The sequence below is a fragment of the Danio rerio genome, chromosome 13 (genome assembly GCF_049306965.1).
Source record: "Danio rerio strain Tuebingen ecotype United States chromosome 13, GRCz12tu, whole genome shotgun sequence".
Taxonomy (NCBI): domain Eukaryota; kingdom Metazoa; phylum Chordata; class Actinopteri; order Cypriniformes; family Danionidae; genus Danio; species Danio rerio.
The window spans coordinates 34,525,953-34,545,355 of NC_133188.1; the positions used below are offsets into that span (position 1 = coordinate 34,525,953).

The window sequence follows — 19,403 nt, forward strand, 5'->3', positions numbered from 1 at the left end:
GTGTGTGTGTGTGTGTGTGTGAATAAGTGTGTATTGATGTTTCCTCCTAGTACTGGGTTACAGCTGGAAGGGCATCCACTCTGTAAAACATATGCTGGATAAGTTGGTGGTTCAATCCGCTGTGACTACCCCTGATGAATAAAGGGATTAAGCCAAAGGAAAATTAATAAATGAATGAAATCCAAGAGCTTTCCCATCCTCCATGAACAGCATCGGTTTAGGATTGTTCATGAAAATACAAGAAAAAAAGACCAGAAAATAAAAAAAATCTTTAAAACAAATAATCTGAACCACATAGAGTGGTTAATTTAGAACGTATTTATAAAGTAAGCTAGTGATTGTCATATTATCAATATTATAAGATTACTTTTTTGCACACATAAAACAAAAATAATGACTTTTTTTGACAGTTTATTTTTCTGTGTCAGTATTGGGCACGCATTCACGATTGCACTTTGCTCTTTGCACATTTTGCTCTTTGTCGCCTGCTGGTGAATTACCTCAGGTGTGCCTGTGCTTTGAAACAGAGGCAAGTGTGTTAAGGCAAGATGGAGCTAAACCCTACAGGGACAACGGCCCTCCAGGACCGAGATTGTTGACCCCTGATTTAAAAAATAATATCTTACATTATTGTAACATTTGTATAAACTAATTTAATCAAATATAATTTTACACCATTCAAATATGTTATTATCATAGTTTAAAGGGCAACTATATTCATAATCAACTTTTCTCCACCTACTGAATTGATTACCAGGAGTGTATTAACACGTCTACGTCTCCATAAAGCAGTAATGTGAATAAACATGTACACAAAACAGGATTTGAACTGGGATTAAAAGATCTGTTCCAACACTCTGTGATCAACTGCACTTCACAACAGTGCATGTTTGTAATAAAGAAAATAATCACCACAGCAGCATAGTGGAAGTTAATTCTGGTTTATTTTGTACAGTAGCATAATAGATATCCACATTTGCTGCAAGCAGACATGCAAAAACAATCCAAAGTTAAGACACATGGAGACATCAAAGACTTATTTTACCACTTGTTAAGGGGGTAAAATAGGAGCTCTTTAAAGTAAAAGGCCTCACTTCAAAACAGAAATAACGATAAGTCACAAAAAGGGATCAACAGTTTTTGTCTTTTTTTTTCAAGAGGTCACTCACTTCTCCACAAAGTCAGGTGTTTGATTATTGCCTTTACATGTGAGAGACAGACAGCTGAACCAAGGGCACAAACACAGAGGCAATGCATCATCCGCTCACACAATCTTCCAGACAGGCAGACAGAGACAGTCAGCATCTCCTCAGGGACTCCTACGTGTGCCGTCTCACACAGACACCTGACAATACTGGGCTCATTCTGCAGCTGCGCTCAGACACATAATGGAACCATCCATCCAGAAAAACTAGGTTGAACAGAATTTATGCTGAGGATATTTTCAGGGGGTGGTGAGGGATGACTGTTTGGAGAAGGAAATGAAAATGAGTCAGTTTTATGATGCTAGGAGTTTAACAAGGCATGATGATGTGCTTCTGAAAATCATCTTAAAAGAAATCAAGCAAATATGAACTCTTAGTTCATTTAAATATATAAATATATTAAGAAATCAGCTCCAACTTACAGTAAGTTCAGATGACAGCTTCTCCAAAAGCCACGGCAAATTTTTAGTTCATCTGTTGTCCTCCATTTTAAAATTGAAATATGACTTTTCTTCTGAACAGCCATGGTTAATGTCTGCAATGAAAAATGATGTCATAAAGGCAAACTTTGCCCACATGAGATTTTTAGTATAGCTGTGGTGCCATCTAGTGGTTAGTTAACTTTTATGCGGTCACTATAAAATAATAATAAATTTTGTACTATGAATTATTTTATTAGATCAGAGGTTACCAAACTTTTCAGCCTGCAACCCCCAAAATAACAATGTCAGTGACTCGCGACCCTCACATTCCTGGTGGTTACAAATATACAAATGTTGCACACACAACATTAGGCCTGTAAACACGAGCATGACAACCCACAAAAAGTGAAACAGTTTAACAATCATATGCTGTAATTTATTAATTTGTTTAATATAATAATACCATGACCTAATGAGACTGGTGGGCACAAATGTTTTCTGCTCAAGTCTATTCTTGGTTTAATTTTGAAGACTCAGAGATCATTCTCAATATTCAGTATGGGCCTGCAAATTACAATTTATTTGAATACTATAAAGGTGTCAGAGAGTTCAACCTGGTGCTGTAAAATCTATTTTTATGTTTTTAATCTAACGTACAATCTAATCTAACCCACAATCCTGTGAAGAAATATTGAAAGGCTGGTGGCTTTTTATTTGCATGCTTTTTATGTGATTATTAACTACTTTTTATATTCTGTGGGTTATGGATAAAATATGGTAATTCTAATAGTTTAATAAAATTTATTTGACTTTTGAAAATCACCAAGATACCTCTGTCATTGTCCTGCGACCCCCCAGGGAGTCCCAACCTCCACTTTGGGAACCACTGTATGAGATAAACAAATGTTAGAAAAATTGTTGTGCTAAAATCACAAGTTGCTGGGAAACAAATTATAATATTTATTGTATTTTTATCTGATGTATTCATATAATGCAAATGGTGTTGGAGGTTCTTATTATCATCTTATTATTATAATTTAATATGTAAACCAAGATACCAGGATTCCTTTCGAAATAACATAACAGCTTGTATTCAAAATATAAATATTCTGCAACTTTAAAATGGTTTATTATCTAAATATAGTTACTATATAAATAATAATTATTACTTTATTCTAAATTCATCTTGCTGGCAATACAATCCATATTTTCTAAATAAAAGTATTAATTTATTAAATGCATGGTATACATATATTAGTGTTACAACTAAATGGTATTTTTCATGTTGATGATAATAATATAAAACCGACTAACAAAATAGCTGGTTATTCTGGCCACTAACAGGTATTGATTATACTACTCCACAGAACTGCTATTATGTGATTTTAATGATTCAAAAAATATAACGAATAAATGTATTTAAAGTGTTCTTTGTACAAACAGTGGGGGCAATCGCAATGAATAAAGAAAATTATTCATGTTTTGATATTTATCTGTCATTCAAAGCATCAGGGGACTCAGGCAGACTAAATGTTATCAGTGTCAATCAAATGATTTACTCGAAATTTTTATCCCCTCTCTGCCTCCATAGGCTGTACAGGAGAGAAGGACAGATCGGCTCTCAGCCATGAGGCTTTCCTGCTTATGGCAAACTCCCAGAATGACATGGAGGATTGGGTCAAAGCCATCAGACGTGTCATCTGGGCTCCCTTTGGAGGAGGTAACTCATATTTATGGACCACACAAGCACAGAGACACAGGCAAAAATGAATCATTAGTTTCACTGAGGCTCTGCAGATTTCAAGAAAACAATATAAAAAACTAGCAGCAAGCATGTGTCTGTTTTTGTACTCTCGTCTTATTTGAGTAGAGTGATCTATATCTGGTTTATGCTGCGTGGCTAATATACAGGCTAACTAAAATAACAACAGCACTAGCGGCCTGTAAGTGTCTGAATCTTTAGGCATTATGTTACAGTTCTTTAATAAAATGGGTTTTTGGGGGGTCTGAATATAAAGGAAAATATTTAAATATACATTTAATGATTTTGAAAATCCACCACACAGTTTTTATTTCCTATGATATACAGTGCTAGCTTAGCTCATAGACACAACACGTTCCTCAGAGACCTACAGGTGAAGTGAAAAGGCCAACTTGGTAAGAAAATAAGCTTGCAGATAAAAGTTAGCCCAGTAGCGATCCTGAAAAACATTACTTTGTTTCTAAATGAAAATTTGATTCTCTCAAAAATCTGTCACTACCTACAGGCAAGAAAGATAATATTATACAGCTATGGAAATTCACCCAACATGGAATTTTACTCACTATATTGGCTACTCACCCTCAAAGGTTTCAATAGTTTCAAACCTTTATTTTTTCTGTTGAACACAAAAGATGTTTGAAACATGTAGGACCATAACCATAGGAAAAACAAATACTATAAAAGTTACAGGTTTTCACCATTTTTCACAATATCTTCTTTTGATTTCAACGGAAGAAAGAAGGTTTGTGACAAGTGATGAATAAATGTTTACAGACTTTTCAGTTTTGGGGGTACTTAAAAATTCCCTTTTTTATGCCAAGAAAAGCACTTATTGGCAACAGTTATTTAATTTAAAAGAAATGTCTTATACTACAGAATAAATTTTATTCAAACACATTACTATAAATCATAACTACAGCAATTTTTTATTATAATGATTAGCTAACATTGTTAAATACAATAAGGCTGAAATGTTATTAATGATAAAAATAATCAAACACTTAATGTTGCAAGATATTAGAAGTGATTCATTTTAAAAAGTTTAAATTAAAGTGCTAAAATAAATTTAAAGGAGACCTATTAAACCACTTTTTACACAATTTAAAATCTGATATCCCTGGAGTGTGTATGTGACGTTTTAGCTCAAAATACCCCACACCTTTTATAATTTTTATTACCCTTTAAATCTGTCTCTTTTAGGCTTTAATCCAAATTGTGCCATTTTGGTGACTTGCTTTAAATTTAAATGAGATTGTGCTCACAGCCCTTTTTTCGAAAGGGGGTAGAGCTACAAATGACTATGTGTTACAATATCAACAGATTCAAAACAGGACTAACATCTATATGAAAAACTGAAAATGTCAAAAGAAGTGGCCCAGAAGAAGGTAGACTATGGAGACTACAGTGTTCATCTGTGCATCCTAAAACTCCTGTCTGTATGTGCGAACAGGCCCTTTTTAAAAATGCCAGTAAATTAGTTCCGGCAATTTTTCGGAAAGAGAAGTTGTAACATAACCGGTAATTTGCTGGAATGCTGCTCTGTGTGAACGCAGAAGGAAAATTGCCAAAAAGAGCGCGTTTATGTCTAGAACACACTGACGTGAGACGTCTACTCCAGCCAATCAGAACACTCAGACAAATTCACATCCACATGGTTTATGAAAATAAAACCCTTTTAATATATTTTCAGACACATTTAGCTGCTAGATGTTAGTCAGATAAAGTTTCTAGTTCCTTCTTAATGCCAATGGTGTCAAAAATGATCGATATGCTTATGATAAACTGCTGTTTTTTCACCTTCAAGCTCTGCTTCCTTCAGTTGCTTGACATGTGTGCGCATGAAGGAGCCAGTGAGCGCCAGCACACAGACATATTATGAACATTTCGACATGTGAAAGAGTTCCTCCATATGTTTTCATATAAGTTGTTCACAATACTTATCCATCCACATCATTTGTAATGTAGTCATGTTTGTAAACATTTAGCTGTGGTTCTCGTTTCTGCCTTTGGGTGTCTCACAAAGCAGCTGCATGAATGCTAAAGCTTTAAATAAAAGTGAAATCATCAAGAAAAGGCAGACCTCTTCTATGTTTACAAATACAAGTGCAGCAGTTTATAGGTAATTTCTGGTTAATGATGCCAGAATTTACCTGTATTTTGGAATGGATGTTTAAATGGTCTTTTCCGAAAAAATTCTGGACTGTGTGAACAGCGTTTTTATGAAAGCCTTTTTGTGTTTTAACCCCTTATAAAAGTAATTTTTGCCTAATAGGTCCCCTTTAATTTACCGTAACCTATCAAAAAATAAATAAATAAATAAATAAATAAATAAAACAAAATAATTATTACTTTAATACAGAAAATAAAAATAGTCCAAAAAGTTAATGTGTTGTGATACAAATATTAAAAAGCCACAATGCTGTCATTAAACGTCACCCTCAACAGTATGTCTCTATAAAGAATTGTATAGGCTAAATAATTATAATCAAGACATCATGGTGAAAGAATGGGTTAAGCAATATGATACTGTGTAATGACTTACGCTCATCCCACATTCTCTCCATGCACTGTGAGACTGAATTACCAGTACAATGAAAGGGCAATAGCAGGTGTGAGTGTGATCTGATCGGCTGCACACACACAGTCATTCTCATGCATCAGTGTTCACTTGTGCCTGAAGTGGACTGCTGCCTGTGCCAACAGGGATCTGTCATGTGTCTCATGCCTGAAGTTAGAGCTCTCTCTTGTCTATTTGCTCACTATGACTTATGTGTGCTTGCTGAAGATTGTAGTATACGAGGCAGATCCAATATATTGAGAGGTAGGATTGAATACTGTAAATTTACCTTGATTTTGTAATAGTAATTGCTTTGATATTATGGCAGGTTTATATATATGTATATATTACATATATTATACATAGGTAATATTAAATATTACCATGTTTCTCTGGTGCTTGTGTTGTCGTAGGAATTTTTGGTCAACATCTGGAAGACACAGTACAGTATGAGAGGAAGTTTGGACCTCGACTGGCCCCTCTGTTGGTGGAGCAGTGTGTGGATTTCATACGGGAACAGGGTCTGAAAGAGGAGGGTCTCTTTAGGATGCCAGGACAAGCCAACCTGGTCAAAGAACTTCAAGATGCTTTTGACTGTGGAGACAAGCCTCTGTTCGACAGGTACGACAAGAGAAAAACGTCCAAATGATACTTTTATTCAAAACTACTTAGAATACCACAAACAATTTATCATTTTGCAGTGCATATTGCCAAGATATTGCACAGGTTTAGCAAACATTACATAGCTAATTAACTTTTTTAACTGAACTAAAACACCAACACTGCAAAAAATGATTTTCTCACATAATATTAGCAGATTACTTCTTAAAACAAGGCAACATGTTTTGCTTGTCTAGAAAATTCATCTCGAATTAAGAATTTTTAGATATTTGGACTACAAAGAAGACAAAAAATCTAAGCAAGAAAAGCATTTTTTTGCAGTGAAATTGTGCTAAATAAGATTTTTTTTAAGTTATAATTTTTTTTTTTTTTTAAATAAACATGATTTGATTTGATTAGCCTTACAAATTAGTTATTCTTCAAGTTTTGCTATTTTTAAAGTATTTTAAATAAACTTAATGTAGTAAGTGTACAACATTAAAGGTATAGTTGACCTAAAACTGAAGATTCTATCATCATTTACTCAACCTTCACTTGTCCCAAACAAATTTTTTGTATTTATTTTTTTCATCACAAAAAAAAAGAAAATATATTTTTTTAAATATTGAAAACCTGTAACCATTGACTTTCATAGTATTTGTTTTTCCTAATATGGAGGTCAATGGTTACCGGCTTCTAAAATGAAATTCAAAGCTATGGAACCATTTGACGGTGAGTAAATTTTCATTTTTAGGTGAACTAACCCTTTAATGCACTAAGAATAGTACTTTAAATGTACTATTACAGTACAACTTGCAACTAAACTGGCCCATTTGATAAAAGTATGCTTTGTACACTGTAGAAAACTCTCAACTCCACCTCAGTATATATCTACAGTACAGAATATCTAGGCTGGCTTAAGCTGATTAAGTGCTTGTCAGTGTGTGCTGGGACAGTTAACCCACTCTCAGCTGGTCAGGACAATTAAACTGCATCCCCTGACTTGAGTGTGTGTGTGTGTGTGTGATCTCTTGCAGTAACACTGACGTTCACACAGTGGCGTCCCTACTGAAGCTCTACCTCAGAGAGCTGCCCGAGCCTGTCATCCCCTTTAACAAATATGAGGACTTTCTTACCTGTGCACAGCTTCTGTTAAAAGATGAAGAAATGGTGAGGGTGCTGCATGTCTTTGAGATTAGGTTTCATAAAAGATCACTGCATTTTTTCACCTTGTTTTCTGCATTTCTAATTATGTTCCTGTGTGTGCGTCCTAAAGGGGCTGGGTGAGCTTGTGAAGCAGGTCAGCACTCTTCCTCAGGCTAATTATAATTTGTTAAAGTACATTTGCAAGTAAGTTAACATATCAACATCCAATCGGTTTTCTGTCTATGGTTTTGAAACAATTAATTTATTGATTTATATGAATGAGATGTTATATTCTCTGTCTTCATGTAGATTCTTAGATGAGGTGCAATCACATTCAAATGAGAACAAGATGAGCGTTCAGAACCTTGCAACAGTTTTTGGACCAAATATCCTTCGGCCTAAAATAGAGGACCCTGTTTCAATGATGGAAGGTTAGTACGGATATACTAGTAATTTGTACAGCTATAAAAATGGGGTCCAAATCTGTTCCTGCAGAGGCATTGACCTGCAGAGTTTAGCTTGACCCTAATTAAACACACCTGAACTAGCTAAATAAGGTCTTTAGATTTAATAAAACCAGATACAGCATCCCAAAAGAAAACATCTTTCAGAGGAGGCCAAGTAGAGTCTAAATACGTTCACCTGGGTATGTTTGTAATTATTTTAAAGTGTTTGTTTTACTTTAATATGACCAGAGTAAGCTTAAACTACAATCTGGCCATTCTCTGAAAAACATCACCATTACAGGTGAACAATTAATCTTAGGATAATCTGGGACATGAAGGATTTGTCGACTGTATCCTTGACTGCCCGGGAAATGAAGGATGCATTTGGAGGCCATGTTTGAAGGAGCCTTCAAAATTGAGACAGCCTTCGTCACATTACAGTGATGCAGTCAGCCTTCTAATGTGGCCTTTAAAGGATGCAGCCTGTGAATTGGGACATAGTTAGAAATGGTCTAATGATTGGGAGATACAAGGGACCATAGCTCTACCACTGAATAAAGTAAAAAAGCCAAATTTGATCAGGTCTCCCTTACATTGCAGATCTAAAATCAATGAATTTTCTGTCAGAGTTGTTCATTTCAAAACAGCAACAGTTTCAAAACAGTCAATTACTGTTTGTGGATACCATAGAAATGAATGACCTTACCTGTCACAAAATTGACAGTTACTGCTCTAACATACAATAAAAATGTTCGTCTAAAACAGGTCAATCTAACATAGTATGTTTCAAAGGTTTCAAGATGTTTTATAAGTTCACACTTAGAAATTGCTTAATGCTAATTGCAGGTTTGGCATGCTGTCCCGGGAGAGAACCCTGAGCTCGGAGATAATTGAGCCCAGGGCTGCAGCCTGGTCGTTTAGCATGAGAGCTTCCCCTGGTAAAAGAGGAAAAGGGGGAGATAGGGTGGACGGAGGATTCTTCAAAAAATTAAGATAAGGGAAGAAAGGTGAAATGGGCTATTTATTGTAGACTTGGATTAATCTGATTGGTTTATCGATGATTGCAGACGAGAGACCAGCCGCGATCAATCATATCACATGCTACTCTGGAAATTAGTTTTTAAAACATCACTTAAAGGCAAACAAGCTGAAGATCTTTGAGGATCTAAACCATTTTAGTTCATCAAGGAAGCATTTTTTAAGTGATTGCTACAAGAACTTTTACTAGCATTTTAACATTCTGAAGAACCATTTGTGGATTAAAAAAGTCCAATGGATGTCAAAGGTTTTTTTATGTACCCCTTGATACTAATAGAGAACCTTCAAACAACCTTTTCTCAAAAAAATAAACCGTGTCCCAGAAAAACCGAGAAACATTTCATTCAATGTTCCACGCTGGTGGAATGATCTTCCCATTCCCACATAGACTGCAGATTCACTGGTTTCCTTCAAATGGCCTCAACCTTGGTGAATAAAACCAAGACCACCTCTAGAAGAACTTTCTCTCTCCCTCACGCTCTCTAAAATAAAGCACTCTTACTCTAGCACTAAATACTCTGAGCACAAACATATTTCTTTGTATAACTAGCACTTCTTGTGTGTATTTCCTATTCTTGTTGAATCACTGAATGCCTCCTCAATTGTAAGTCGCTCATCTGGACAAAAGCATCTGCTAAATGACTAAATGTAAAAGCTGTTTATTCAGCATAGTGAAGCCTCTCGTCCATAGACATTCATCCTGGTCTCTTTCTCTGCAGTACAACTTTGACAGAAACTGTTTCCATTCCAAGTGTGTTAGAGCTGGTTGTTATTAATATCATCCCATATTTGCCCCTGAGGAGCAGATTTAAACAACACTGAGTTAGAAACTCATATCTAAGAAATTTAAATCTGTTTTTAGGAACCACCCAGGTGCAACAACTGATGACGGTGTTGATCAGTGAACATGAACGTCTGTATGTGGGGAACGAGAGAGATGTGTCTTCTGACCACACTGGAAGCTGTCCTCGAGGCCAGCGTGGCATGGTGGAGTGGATCTCTGATGAGGAATTGCTGAACTGCTCATCGCCGAGTCAGATATCCAAAGTGGTAGAAAGTGTATCCGGCAGTGCCACATCGTTAGATATCAATATGGTTGCTCCCACCACTGCCAAAATGACACCTCAGGGAAAAGTCGGACTGACAGTCAGCCCTAGCAAACAGGTGAAATCCCTCCCGTCCTGGAAATACTCATTCAAAAGCGGAGGGGTACGAGCTCAGCCTGCAAAAATCGGAGGCTCATCTGTAGATGTGTCCACTTTGCCCAGTACAGGCAACTGGTTGATGAACGGCCTTTCTTCGTTGCGCAGCCACCGGCGTACGTCATCAGGAGAGCGCATGGGCAAGGATTCAGCTTTATCGCACCGTCTGTCCACTTATGACAATGTAACCTCATCCAGTCTCAGTGTTCCCAGCGTTGCCAGCACACCCTGGTCCACATCCTCGTGTGAGATCCTAGTGGGCGGCTCTGTGGGCAGTGACCCCTCAGGACTGAATTCGGTTAAGGACTGGTCTGTCCAAGGGCAAAGTGAAGACAGGAGTTCAGAGGTCACAGAGAGCAGCGAGGCACTGGAAATGTGTGTAAGTAGTGCAGGATGCAGCGAGAATGGAAATGTTGAAGATAAGGGAAACGTCACAGAAGATAATGACACTAGCACGACAGCACTTAACAGCCTGGTAACAGAGCTGAAAGGCGAGTTGAAGAAACAGAAGGCCAACTATGAATCCAGAATACGAAGGTATGTTTGACATCCACAGCACATTGATTATATGTATTAATCTTGACACATTACAGGGCGAAGTTTAGCTAATTCAGTTAAGCTCACCAGGCGACACGGTGGCTCAGTACTGTCACCTCACAACAAGAGGGTCACTGCTACAAGTCCCAAGTGTGGAGTTTGCATGTTCTCCAGGTGCTCCGGTTTCCCTCACAGTCCAAAGACATGCAGTCTAGGTGAATTCGATAAACTAAATAGGCTGTAGTGTTATGTGTGTGTGTGTGTGTGTGTGTGTGTGTGTGTGTGTGTGTGTGTGTGTGAATAAGTGTGTAGGGATGTTTCCCAATACTGGGTTGCAGCTGCAAGGGCATTCGCTATGTAAAACATATGCTGGATAAGTTGGCGGTTCATTCCATTGTGGCGTCCCCTGATGACTAAAGGGACTAAGCTGAAGGAAATTTAATTAATCAATGAATTGAGCTAGCCAGGTTTTGGAGTTGCACTTTTATCATCATTCTGAAAATGACTTTTAGCAAAAAAAATTTATTTACTCACCCTCAACATGATTCCAAACCTTTAAGAGTTATATAATAATAGTATATTTTAAAGAATGTTACAAACCGGTAACAAAACAAATACTATGGAAGTCAATGGTTACTTATTTTGTGCTCAACAGAAAGAAAGAAAGAAAGAAAGAAAGAAAGAAAGAAAGAAAGAAAGAAAGAAAGAAAGAAAGAAAGAAAGAAAGAAAGAAAGAAAGAAAGAAAGAAAGAAAGAAAGAAACTCAGAGGTTTGTGACAAGTAAAGGCTTAGTAAAGGATAAAGGAATTGTCAGTTTTGGGTGAACTAATCCTTTAACTATTTCAATGTATTTTCATTCATGTTGTGATGAATATATGTGTGTAATTGGTTTTTAAACAAAACAATGTAGTATGAGATGTAGGATGTGGGATTTAGGATGTGGATTTTTGGTCAAATTGATGTCTTTAAAATCTGTGTGAAATCCAAATTTACAATCATTATTTTGCAAGCACACATTTTTAGTCTTAATGTTAACAATGAATCTGTGCAAGTTAATTCATTGAAAAGAAAATGTTTTGCTTGAATTTTAATCAAAGTCTGAGCATTTGATTCTGCATTTGGACTTGGTCCTTCTCTGTTGACATCAGTTTGATGACTTTATCCACAATATTATTAACCATACCCCTCTTATCATTAGTTTGCTGAGAAAATGATGCACAAAAAGAAAGCCCCTCCCCCAACTCCACCTCCATTTCTGTTGGATATATGTCAGCATACTGAAAAACAGTGTTATTAACTTAGTTTGTGCAAACTTTAAGGAATACAATAGCTCGACCAATGGTGCTTGGTATGAGTTAGGGGCATGGTTATCTGTCGCAATAGAGAGTACTATAATAAAGTACTTTAGTGTAAACCCACTTATTCTGCAGTGCTGGTTATTTAATGATTTTTCCCATAATAAAATGCATTAAAGCATTATAAAACAAAGCCATAAACCAAACCAATCAGCCACAAAAAAGAATCAGAACATTACAAATTTTGATTTGGAGCACAGACATATATGATAATACAGAAAAAAGACAAAGGGACAACAATCTAGCCAACTTAACAGCTTTGGATCTAATTTACAATCTTTTGGTAGAAAAGAAAACAAATGACGGAGAATATATAAAACTGTTCATCTAAAGTTGTTTGTGTAAAGTGTTTTCTAGAAGCGTAGATAATTGCATCATGGGTAATGTAGTTTTTCAGCTATTACACCTTTTTTTGGTTTTAAAGAGAAGAGTTGCAGGGTGCAAATTATACATTGATGATCATGGGTTTAAGTTTTTCGGTTTTGTTTGGTAATATGAATCAAAGTTAAATTTTTAATTCAATTGGATCTAAATTATTAATGAAACTATTTTGAGGGATATTAAATGGCTAAATGGCAATTGTGATATTAAATATACAGTGACAGGTTTGCATTCTTACACCTATTAATGGATGACCATGAAAGACTGCACATATTGTTTATTTTACTGTTTAACTTCCATGTGCGAGCCAGTGTATATTCATTCATTCATTTTCTTTTCAGCTTAGTCTCTTTATTAATCCAGGGTTGCCACAGCAAAATGAACTGCCAACTTATCCAGCCAATGTTTTATGCAGCAGATGCCCTTCCAGCTGCAACCCATCTTTGGGAAATATCCATACACACTCACTCATACACTACGGACAATTTAGCCTACCCATTTCACCTGTACCGCATGTCTTTTGAATGTGGGGAAAACCGGAGCACCCTGAGGAAACCCACACGAGCGTGAGCAGAACATGCAAACTCCACACAGAAATGCCAACTAACCCAGCAGAGGCTCGAACCAGTGACCTTCTTGCTATGAGGTGACAGCACTACCTACTGCGCCACCGGGTTGCCAGCCAGTGTATAATAAAATACAAACTATGCATCTAGTTTTACAGATAGTTACAGTACAAACCCCTATTTTGCAATAACATTTTGTGAACACTTACGCTGCCTGGATTTGCTGGTTAAATTTATATTTTTGGTACAGACATGCATTGACAATGGTATGAACTATTATAAAGATGGTCAAATGTATATTTACGTTATCTGTTATCCCCCGCATATATTTTGTTTTGATGTTCTTCAGGGGGGATAAAGCGATAATTAGGCGGGTCAGAGCCCCCAAAAAAAAACCTGTAATTCCCACCCTGATTAATATAAATAGATGGATTTAACAAAAACATATAGAATTAATAATCAAAATCAGAGATCCATTTTTGCCTCTAAAAGCCATCTGAAATGTTCTCCTAAAATTTTTCTCAGCCTCACATGTTTACGCTCAGTTATTTAACTTTGAATACAATTAAAATAACTTATTTGTCTCTATAAAAGTAAAATTAGGGAGTCTACACACATGAGTTGCAGAAAAATGCTAATTTTATCATAATTTTATTTTTAAATATCAAATGCCGTTTAGAGGTTTTTGCATCTAAGCAAAGAGTGCCCAAATTTGGTCCTGGAGGGCTGATGTCCAGCATAGTTTAGCTTCAAATTTCTTTAACACGTCTGCCTGGAAAATTCTAGTATACCTAGATAGAGCTTGATCAGCTGGTTCAGGTGTGACTAATTGGGGTTGGAACTAAACTCTCTATGACACCGGTCCTCTAGGACAGAGTTTGGGCACTCCTGATCTAAACTCTTCAATTGTAAAACAAAATTTCTCCTTAATAATGGAGAAAATGAATAGCGTAATATACAATAGCACAACATATTTGGCAATACTTTTAAAATGGATCTGATATAATTTCTTTTTTAAGGCTAGAGGAATCAAGTGCCGCTTTGCACAAGCAAATGGAAAGGCTGGAGGAGGAGATGGACCAGGAGAAGAAGAAGTATCGCATGTTGGAAATTAAACTGCGAAATTCTGAACGTGCTCGTGAGGACGCAGAGACCCGCAACCGCTTGCTCCAGAACGAGATGGAGGAGTTCTTCTCCACTCTGGGGGATCTTACACTGGGAACAAGAACAAGCAAAATTTGACCGGCAGCCATGCTTATTTAACTCGGAGAGACTTCTGTGTTTGTTGTAGATAGAATTTCAAAATCTCGTTGCTCATGCATCATGGGTACTCAGAGGTCATTTTGTGCTGTTTTGTTTTATTTTTTAACGGCAATTTGATTATGTGTAGCATTTTTCACCTTTCTCTCTGATCCTCAGACTTACAGTTTTAAAGGGATAGTTCACGCAAAAATACAAATCCTCTGATTATTTATACTTAGCTTTGTTCTCAAGCTATAAACTGTTTTGTCTGCAAAAAAAACAAACAGCAAAAAATATTTTGTGTGAAAAACCAATGTTAACAAAATCTGAAAACTTGCCCCTGTTGTTTGTAAATAATGACAAGTTATTTTGGGGTGAACTATGCCTTTAAGGTTCAGTCCAGTTATTACACTGAATAAATTTTCATTGGATTTACTCAATTTTTTAGGGTAAGTGGTTGCAAACAATTTATACTGATTGAAAGCTTCACAAACTAATTCCGAGAGGAGCATGTGATATGATTGATCGCGGCTGGTAATCTTTAATCCTTAGCAAGCCAAACGGATCATTCCAAACTCACTATAAATAGTCCGACTAGCATCACTCCCTCATCTTTGTTTTTTGAGGAATCCCCCCATCCACCCCATCTCCACCTTTCCTCCTTTACTACGGGGAAGCTTTTGAGAACTACCTGATCTCGGACCCCCTCACAAGCTCATTGACTCAATTATCTCAGAGCTCAGGGTTCTCTCCCGGGACAGCATGTAAAACCTGCTAATATTATCAAGCAATGTCTTGTGTGAACTCTTAAAACAAACAAATTGACCCTTTTCACATTTCTGGGTTTCTCAGTAGCGGAAGTCATCATAGTTCGGTAAGCTTAAACCTCAAATTTACTCTCAGCCCCATAGATGCTGCACATAGATATATACACTAGGTATTGCATACGGACCCTGAGCAAGTGTCAATAGCCCTGCCACATTTGTAAAGTGCTCCCAGGACAAATGTCATTCAACCGCACTAGTCAGGACTAAAGCCAATCTGAAGATGCTGGACTGAAGCGCTATGTTCGGGTGTAGTAAAGAGAAAAGTAAGAAAAATCATAAAGGCAGATTTTTTCATAGATACGATTTCATTTATATTTTTGTATGGAACAAACTTTTCGGCTCAACAAGTAACGTTATTATCAGTCACTTACTGCCCTGATCATAAGGCAAAGTTGCATCAACTCGCACTAAATACTCTGCTTTTGCTAGTTTTGTTGAATAAAATAAGCAAACTGTAAATGAAATATGACAAAAAGATGCTGTGGTGCTAGAAACTGGTATTATTGTCGGTTAAGTGAACTGGTCGTTCATAACGGAAATTCATTCGCAAATGAATCGCTCCCTCAGTTAGAATAAGAAGTGAAAGCAGAAGAGGGGGTGTTTCAAGACACATATGAGATCAAATTTAATAGGAATGTAGGAAAATACATTTCCATGCACACAAACACATGCTCTTTGTCGGCAATGGCATGAGCTCACTTGTTCATCCATGTAGAAAAATGATGTAGAAATATAATTTTCTGAATTTAAAAAAATATTTGCATACTGACCACCGGGAACACTCGCGATCATAGATATATGTATATTTGTGTATATCTCTGACTCTGGATGGCCAGTCCTCCACTGCATCTTGGTCCCGCATTCAACTCAAAGGAGCGCTACCCTATACTAAAATGGCAGCTCAATTGATACATTTCTTCAAATAGACCAATATTTCCCAACTTTTTTTTTTGCATGAGACCCCCTTTTTCCCTGAAAAATACTGTAAGGCCCCCTCCACATTTAATGATAATATAGCTGATATAAATTTGCAGTAAGGATGACAAAAAAACTTTGTTTTCAGGCAAAGGGTGTGTACATAACTATAGATTTGTTTATGCACAAATAATAGCTTAATGTAAAATATAAAATGATAGAAGTGGATTCACCTGATTTGTTGACAAATGGGTTGCGAATCTATTCGCTGGCAGTTCGTGGGTCGTTCCATTTCCCCTTAGCAAAGAAAGAAACTTTCCAAGGACGTCTGTTCCTTACTCATTTTGCTGCTTGTGGTTTAAATTTGGGCGCTCAAGTGAATGACATGTAAGCCAGAGAATAAGGTCATTTTTTCAAAATAAGACTTTTCAAAATAAAAGATCATTCAGACTCAGATAATAAATAAAATGGAAATAATTAATGATTTCTTCTGCAGCCCAGTACCATTGATCCACGGACCAATACCAGTCCATGGCGCGGACGGTGGTTGAGGACCACTGAGCTAGGTAATAAAATAACTAAGGCAACATGTCCACTGCTAAGAAAATCTTTAAATTAGACGCAACCCCCCACTGAGTTTGCTGAGGCTCCTTTGTGGGCTAGGACCCCCTGTTGGGAACCACTGCAATAGACAACAATAGCGTAGGTGACATCGAATGTAAATATCCATAGATGCTGCATTAAAAACACCTCGCACAAGCGATAATTCTTTTTTTTTTTTTTTTGTAATTTGACGCAAAGAGGATATAATACATTCATAAACACTTATAAATGTTCTTACGTTTTATTAAAAATCAAAACAGTAAAAACTTTCAAGGATTTAAGATGATGACCGTTAAACGCGCCATAACAGTCTTGTGTAAAGGGTCCTCTAGCCAGCGCCATTTACATATGGAGTAACATCGTGACAAGACACACGCATTTATTGCTGCACATCACGGTTTATTTTGAAAGGTAAGAGTCCACAGAACAACATTCCATCGAATTTGTTTATGTCACCAATTCTGCAGGTGACCTGTTGTTTTCCATGTTACTTACAAGTTAAAAAAAATTGCATCTTTGTAGTAAAAAGTCGATGTCATAGCTTACAGTGTTACAGATAAAATGAGCTGTTAGACATTGCTAATTTTTGCTTCTTTAAATTCAGCTCATATAAATTGTTCGCAACCAATTCCCTCAAATAAACTGAGAAAATCCTTTTTTTGTGTGTGTGTAGTAGTCATCACTTGCATAAGCTGATAATACCAAAGCATGACTTTTCTGACTGTTTTGCGATATTGGCAGTTCGTGGTAATGGCATTTCCTGTTAATGCATGGTAAGAAAGTAGTCCTGCTGAGGTTTTGATGAATTTGTCACCGTCATTACCATACACAAGCTGCATCTTATCACACTGTGCCTCACACTACCAGACAAAGACGTCAAGTCACACAGGCTCATATAGATTACAAACTTCACCAACTCTTTCAGCAAGTCCCTTTATTGGAAGTAAAATGCACTATGGGATCAAATACTTTTTCAAAAATAGATGAGGTGACACCATCCCAAGTGTTCAATCTTTTACATTAACCTGTTCTTCAGCTGGAGGATTGCCAAGGCTAGTATTTATCTAAGCTTATTAATGTACCTAGAACTATTTCTCAGGTGGCATTTTTTCAAATCACTCACGATGGATGAGTGTCTTTATATAAAATAGATGATGGAACTAAAGCTGACATATACTTGAATGTGTTTTATTTCAATATGCACATATGTTATTGTTTTGTTTTTGATTGATTCCTGAATGCAGAAAGTGCCAAAGTAGAGGTTTCCAAATAAAAAAAGGGTTTTTATTTCAGATAAAAACTGACTAGTCTTTGGAATAAATTGCAGTTGTCATCAAAACTGCAATGTTGTAACTTTGTATGATGCATCAAGAAAACTCTGAAGTGGGATTATGATTGATATTAAAATTGAAGAATATACTGACTGATCGCAGTGGTGTACACTTTTTATTCAGGATGTCTTCTATCAAACTTTTTTTTTTTTACATCAAAAATTTAAAGAAAAACAAACATCTGTGCAATTTGGACAAAAGTGATTTTACAAAGTACAATACATGTAGGTCATGTCTACTTAATATTTCAAATAACATTGTAACATCTGCATTGTTGTTTTGATGCATTTTGCTGCATATTATAAGACTTAGAATAAACCACCAAATTCATATGGATTTTCTTTCCTTTAAAAATATCTTACCTCCTTTCATCAATACAAGTGTGTGTAAACATGGCAAAATTGTATTTATGGCTAAACTCTTCCTTTAGTCTTGAATAATATATGTAGAAAGCAGCAATAATTGCCTTAAAATAGTTCACAGTAAAAAAAAGAAAAATAAGAGTCTGGAAATGACCGTTTTTTCTTTTAAACGGAGCTTTTACATGATCTGAGAGCTGAACAAATAAGCGCTATAAAAATTGATTTGTTATAAAATGATATTTGGCTGAGATACAACTACTTGAAGATCTGTAATCTGCAGGTTCAAAAAAAAAACTAAATATTGAGAAAACTGCCTTTAAGATTGTCTAAATTAAGTTTTTACCAATGAACATCACTAATAAAAAATCTGTTCTGATACATTACAAAATGTCTTTGTGGAACATGATTCAACTTAATTTCCCAAAACATTTTGGCATAAAAGAAAAGTCTATCATTTTAGCTATTACCAAATGCATTCCCATAAATACTGATTTATACTAATGCGTCAAGCGCACGGGTATGCTGTGCGCAGCCTGAGCATGGCCGCATACCCCTCGCCGTGGCTGACATGCACTTTTCAAAAACTGTAACTACATGTCGCAACGACGCATACCGCAGACTCTGTGATTGGCTGGCTTGGGTAGTGCTGACGAGTGTGGGTGGGACTGAGATCCACCCGAACCAGTTAGAGCAAGTGTTTACAAGTGTCGAGTCCCGTGAAAGAGTTCCAGATGGAAAGTTGTGTTTTGCGTTTACCTTATTATTACAGTTGTTGCACTTCCGCCGGTTCCCGCCTCAAAATTAGCAAGTTTGAGCTACTTCTACATTAAGGTAGCTTTCAGAAAAAACACAACACCAGCGAAAAAAACTCAACACAAGGAAACAAACACCTACTGCCAGCTAGCG

The 19,403-nt window shown here is 36.5% G+C and overlaps 1 protein-coding gene and 1 long non-coding RNA gene across 6 annotated transcripts in view; one reads left to right on the forward strand and one right to left on the reverse strand.

Moving 5' to 3' along the window:
- The window catches only part of arhgap22a (Rho GTPase activating protein 22a), a 47,991-nt gene extending 29,760 nt beyond the window's left edge, over window positions 1–18,231 (forward strand). For all 3 annotated transcript variants that reach the window (XM_068213073.1, XM_685878.9, XM_073920141.1), the window contains 7 exons: window positions 3,219–3,347; window positions 6,360–6,567; window positions 7,584–7,716; window positions 7,823–7,896; window positions 8,002–8,123; window positions 10,039–10,915; window positions 14,237–18,231. In XM_068213073.1, coding sequence (XP_068069174.1) covers window positions 3,219–3,347; window positions 6,360–6,567; window positions 7,584–7,716; window positions 7,823–7,896; window positions 8,002–8,123; window positions 10,039–10,915; window positions 14,237–14,459 — 1,766 coding nt within the window. In that variant the 3' untranslated portion in view covers window positions 14,460–18,231. The remainder of the gene's footprint in view (window positions 1–3,218; window positions 3,348–6,359; window positions 6,568–7,583; window positions 7,717–7,822; window positions 7,897–8,001; window positions 8,124–10,038; window positions 10,916–14,236) is intronic.
- Window positions 924–16,940, reverse strand: LOC141377024 (uncharacterized). Of its 3 annotated transcripts, XR_012388794.1 has the most exons (5): window positions 16,435–16,938; window positions 6,330–6,556; window positions 2,459–2,513; window positions 1,628–1,740; window positions 924–1,465 (listed from the first exon to the last, which is right to left on the reverse strand). It is a non-coding gene; the product is annotated as an uncharacterized lncRNA (long non-coding RNA). The 3 variants fall into 3 exon arrangements; XR_012388793.1 differs by lacking the exon at window positions 2,459–2,513 and having other exon boundaries at window positions 16,435–16,940; XR_012388795.1 differs by lacking the exon at window positions 6,330–6,556 and having other exon boundaries at window positions 16,435–16,595.
- Window positions 18,232–19,403: the final 1,172 nt, after the last annotated feature.